Source organism: Salvia hispanica, chromosome 2, assembly GCF_023119035.1.
Source record: "Salvia hispanica cultivar TCC Black 2014 chromosome 2, UniMelb_Shisp_WGS_1.0, whole genome shotgun sequence".
Lineage (NCBI taxonomy): Eukaryota > Viridiplantae > Streptophyta > Magnoliopsida > Lamiales > Lamiaceae > Salvia > Salvia hispanica.
This window is the reverse complement of record NC_062966.1, coordinates 31922482-31927127: the sequence shown is the minus strand read 5'-3', so window position 1 is coordinate 31927127 and position 4646 is coordinate 31922482. Positions and strand designations below refer to the sequence as shown.

At 34.0% G+C, this 4646-nt stretch overlaps 1 protein-coding gene across 3 annotated transcripts; it reads right to left on the bottom strand.

Annotated features, from left to right (window-relative positions):
- Nucleotides 1-260: 260 nt before the first annotated feature.
- On the bottom strand, nt 261-3037 carry LOC125203412. 3 transcript variants are annotated; one of them, XM_048101746.1, is made up of 4 exons: nt 2900-3037; nt 1326-1734; nt 634-979; nt 261-498 (listed from the first exon to the last, which is right to left on the bottom strand). In XM_048101746.1, exons 2-4 carry the CDS (start codon nt 1710-1712, stop codon nt 317-319), a joined length of 915 nt encoding a protein of 304 aa, XP_047957703.1. In that variant the 5' UTR covers nt 1713-1734; nt 2900-3037; the 3' UTR covers nt 261-316. The 3 variants fall into 3 exon arrangements, with proteins under 3 accessions (XP_047957703.1, XP_047957704.1, XP_047957705.1); XM_048101747.1 differs by having other exon boundaries at nt 1326-1731; nt 2900-3036; XM_048101748.1 differs by having other exon boundaries at nt 1326-1566; nt 2900-3018.
- Nucleotides 3038-4646: the final 1609 nt, after the last annotated feature.

Below are 4646 nucleotides of genomic sequence, written 5' to 3'. Positions count from 1 at the left end.
GTCGTGGAAGACGATGCGGTCATGGGCTTGGTATATTTTGTCCACCGATCCCATTTTTAAATCCGAGAAAAATATAGGAATTTTACAAAATGTAAGCTTTGATACCAAAATGCAGCTTACCGGTATTGGGTTCCATGTTGCAATATCATAAAAATTGTTACTCATAAATAAATACTAGTAGTTCTTAACTAAGCTTGATCAAGGTTTTAAAAAATGTACTACTATAAATGAATTGTATTCGTGAAATGTACACCAAAAAATGAACTGTACTCGAGAGAATATATATCTGATTAAAAAAATATACTTTGACATATAGTTATGTTCTCTCAATTGGAAATGGACTAAGGATTCTCAACTTTATGCAAAAGTCTAGAGCAACTCCAGCAAATAGAAAAATCAAAAGACTTTCAGAAACATACACCGCACCATCAAAAGCATGGGACACAATACTGCTGGCATTTAGCTCCAGCGGCGCTCCAGCTTCGAGCATTGCTAGCCCTGCATCGCGAACATCATAATGAGTATAAATAAGTATAATTATGTCTTCAACCATCAGTATCAAAATTATAATTATATGAAAAGAATTTCTCATTAAACAGTCTTATAGTAAGAGGTGAGTTTATTTGCTGGTACCCTTTACACAGCCAAATGCTGCAGATGTCCCTGCTTTTAGCTGAAAATTATCCAAGTCTCGTCTGATTGCATAGCGGAAAGTTACTCCGAATAATGCACAACTAACAAAGGTGATAGCCAGAGGAAGTATCAGTTGGGTATTGCTCGTAACCCGGGACAAAGAAATAGGAAGTTCTGCAAGAGTGCCAATAACAGCTGATACTGAAGCAGCTATAACAGACTGCAGTCTCTCCTTATCTTTGTCCGACATTCCACTTTCCATTTCTTTTGAAGCACTGTTCAATGATAGCTCTGCTTCTTCCACCATAGCTCTTGCTTCTAAGATTTCTTTCTGGCATTCAGCTATCTTCAATCACAAAACCAATAAGCATCCGTCAGTGTATATATACTATGCATAAGTATGCACTTGCATAATTGAGTCAAAGAAGTCAATGTATCCCTATCTCTATCCCCATTTTTGGATAATAGGTCTCATCTTCCATGTCTATCTTTCAGGTTTTCAGTCATAAACCATCCTAGTCCCTGATTCATTGTTTGGACATACATACAGCAGAAAGCCACTAGACCACAATCACGTCAATTATGAAATTTGTTCAAAGCATGAAATCGCCAACTAAATTGGTGATGCTACTCTTCGACTACATTCATATAAGAGAGTGCTATACATTTCACTAATAACAAGATGATGGTACCTCTGATGCCTTTGATTCAAGCTGATCAATATATTCCCTCATAACCCTGGCCTCCGCTTCTTGCTTTTGAATCTCAGCGAGCTGCCTCTTCGCAATTTCAACTCTAGAAGAGGCTTGTTCTAGTCCTTGTAAAAGAGCCTTGTTCTCCTCTTTGTTCAAAAGTTGCTCAACTCTCTCATCCACCATACCTGACAACATATCCTTCAAACTCCCTTCATCACTAGCTGGGCTGCCATTGTTGCTGCATTTCACAACCAGAGCTGATGATGATGATGATGATGAAGGAAACAGAGACAATCTGGCTGAAGGGACTATGTTATGGAAACAAATTTGGGGGATCAAACTCGAACATGGGTTTCGGGTGCTTGTTGTGATGATGGTTACCATGGAGGCGATCAAATTTGCGCTGCTGATTTTCAGGATGAGATAAATATCAGTGTCATGTAGCAGTAGGACCAACCAAATTGTTTGTCTACTTTTTCTATTGTCTTTCTACATACATGATTCTTTAAAACGAATTTCCATGTTATTTCTGTTCTCATGCTCATGAAAAACTTGAAGAAAAATAAACATTCAACAGATACAGTAATTAGCTTATACTCCCTGTGACCTCCGTCCTATTAATAACGTCTCATAGCACTCCGGGCACGGAGATTAAGAATGCAATTTGACTTGTTACTTGTTAAAACAAATTTTAGGCACTTTTTGGGTTTGAGACATTACAAATTAAACAACCCAAAAGTGGCTTTGCAGGCGTTCTATCGCACCTCAAAACTCACATTTTTCACCTCAAAAAACATTCCTTCATTTGTATGCAAAAAATAAGGATGACATATATTTTGAATAGAAGGAACTTTTAAACGTTATAAAGAGCTTATAAACTCCTACATAGCTTATAAAATGTGAAAATAAATATGTCGTCAATCCCGTCCTACTTCTTTGTGATCTTATTAGAAACAATCATATTACCAAAACACTACTAAAATTTCAATTTTCAATGTAGGAGTATTCTCTTCTCATTTCACCATCCTCATATTTTTCACTCTATGATTCTATATCTCTACCAGCAAATTTCTTTAACTTAACCTTTTCAGACATAATTTCTCTAAAATTGTGGAACTTATAAGCTCTGTAACCAAACACCCTCCAAAAACCATTTACCAAAACAAGGCTTATGTAACCATATTTTCGCAGGATTACAAATGATAGTACCACAAACAAGGATACAATTAATTAGAGTGCTGAGGATGTGATGAATTATTAGAAAAGTTAAAGATCATCTTAACAAACAAGGATACAATTAATTAAACATAAACAAAACAAATTTCATGGCTTAATCACTCACTGAAAGCAGAAAATGAAGCTAATGTAAGCATGGGTGTACTCAATAAGACTGCTTAGAACGCGGCAGAAATACATTTCAATAATTCAACGAAAATATGAAAATTATTCAGCTAGAGTAACTCAATTTTGAAGGTGAGGCATTTGATAAACAGTGATACTAAAAAGGATTGAAAGAGAGGTCGCAGAGTTAAAAACGCAAAGGAAAGAGAGAAAATAGGCGAAAAAGACACCTCAATCGGCGGCCGATTACGATCAGATATCCGATTTAGACCATCTGCAGGCACGGCATTCCTATAGAGAGTGAATTTGGACGAGGATAACTCACAAATTTGAACGAATGTGTGGCTGTTAAGTGTTCAACTATGGAAACGCAAAGTAAAATAGATAAATAAAGAGAGAAAATACAAAATATATTTAAATTAAATGTATTTAGTACTCCCATGTTATATAGGTAAAATAACTAGAAAAAATACAACTCAATTAACGGAGGAAATACTAGTATTTATTATATGTGTATTAATGTGTTTCTAAATATAGAAACTTTATAAATAATATGAGTTTTAATACAAAGAGAGTTAAATAATATGAGTTTTAATACAAAGAGAGTGAAAGGGGAAAAATGAATAACATGAGAGGAAGAAATTAACTAGTATCAAAATTCGTATCAGTGGATTGTGGGTTTATTTCTTTAAATGAAAATTTTCTATTTTCTAAAATAGGGGAAAAAGGAGTTTTTAACTCTAGGAAACTAATGGAATGTTAGTTTGTAAAAGGGCAAATTGTCTATAAAGTCATAAATTTTTAAAATAGTTTATTTTTTCCTGTGAACATTAAATGTTGCATGAAAAGTCATGAATTTTACCGGACTGTGCAAGATCCAATCTGATAGATTTCCGACACAATTATTTATCATATGTGGAGCGCCAGAGGCGTGACTTGGCAAAACTCTACTAATTCTGATTGTTTCTCTTCTATATTTGCAATCACTGACCCTGGACTTATCACAAACCTACAAGTAGCACAAATGAAGACATACAAATCGAATTGAGTATACAAATCAACATAAACATACAAATCGAATTCCAGAAATCGAGTTCAGCATAAAAGTAGCATTAATTCCACGAATTGAACCCTAAATTTGTCATATGCCAAGTCATGCCTCCGGAGCGCCACGTATGATAAGTTTGTGTCGAAAATCTATCGGGTCGTGCCGGGTGAGAAATTTACACAGTCCAGCAAAGTTCATCACTTTTCATGTAACATTTAAAGTTCACGGGAAAAACCATACTATTTTGAAAGTTTATGACTTTACTGACAATTTTCCTATGTAAAATCTAGATAGTGATTAAGTAGTACTCCATACATTAATTTTTTTCATATAAGTAAGTTAATAGTGTAATCCACATTATTATTATTAGTGTTTAATGATGGATCATAGTGATATAAATTATATAAATAAATTGATATAGGATCTCATATTTCACTAACTCTTTTCACCCACATTTCATTTAAAACTGACATGCATATACGAGTGGGAGTCATATTCCACTAACTTTTTTATATCACGTTTCTTAACATTTCTCAAAACACATGTCGCCAATAAATGAGGCTCATAATATTGGATGGAGGGGAGTATATATGGGCGGACGAAAATGATTTTTTTTTTAATGGGATGCAGGAATACTAATTAGATAATTATAGATCATTTCAAAGTCTTTATTAGTATTAATTTTTAATGTGGTGAAAAATGATACTAAAAGCTTTTAGTATGGAGTATATTGCTTTATAACAACTCAATCCCTTACATAATTGCCCTCATTGTAAAATTTCATTCCGTTAGTACGCTAGTAATTATAGTATTATTTACACAAATATGCTGCTCAGTTTTAGCATTTTTGGTATGTGTAATAGTGGTGTCAAATTGATATCTTAAGGTACTCCAATATAAAATTTTCAGATATAATGATAGAGTTAATG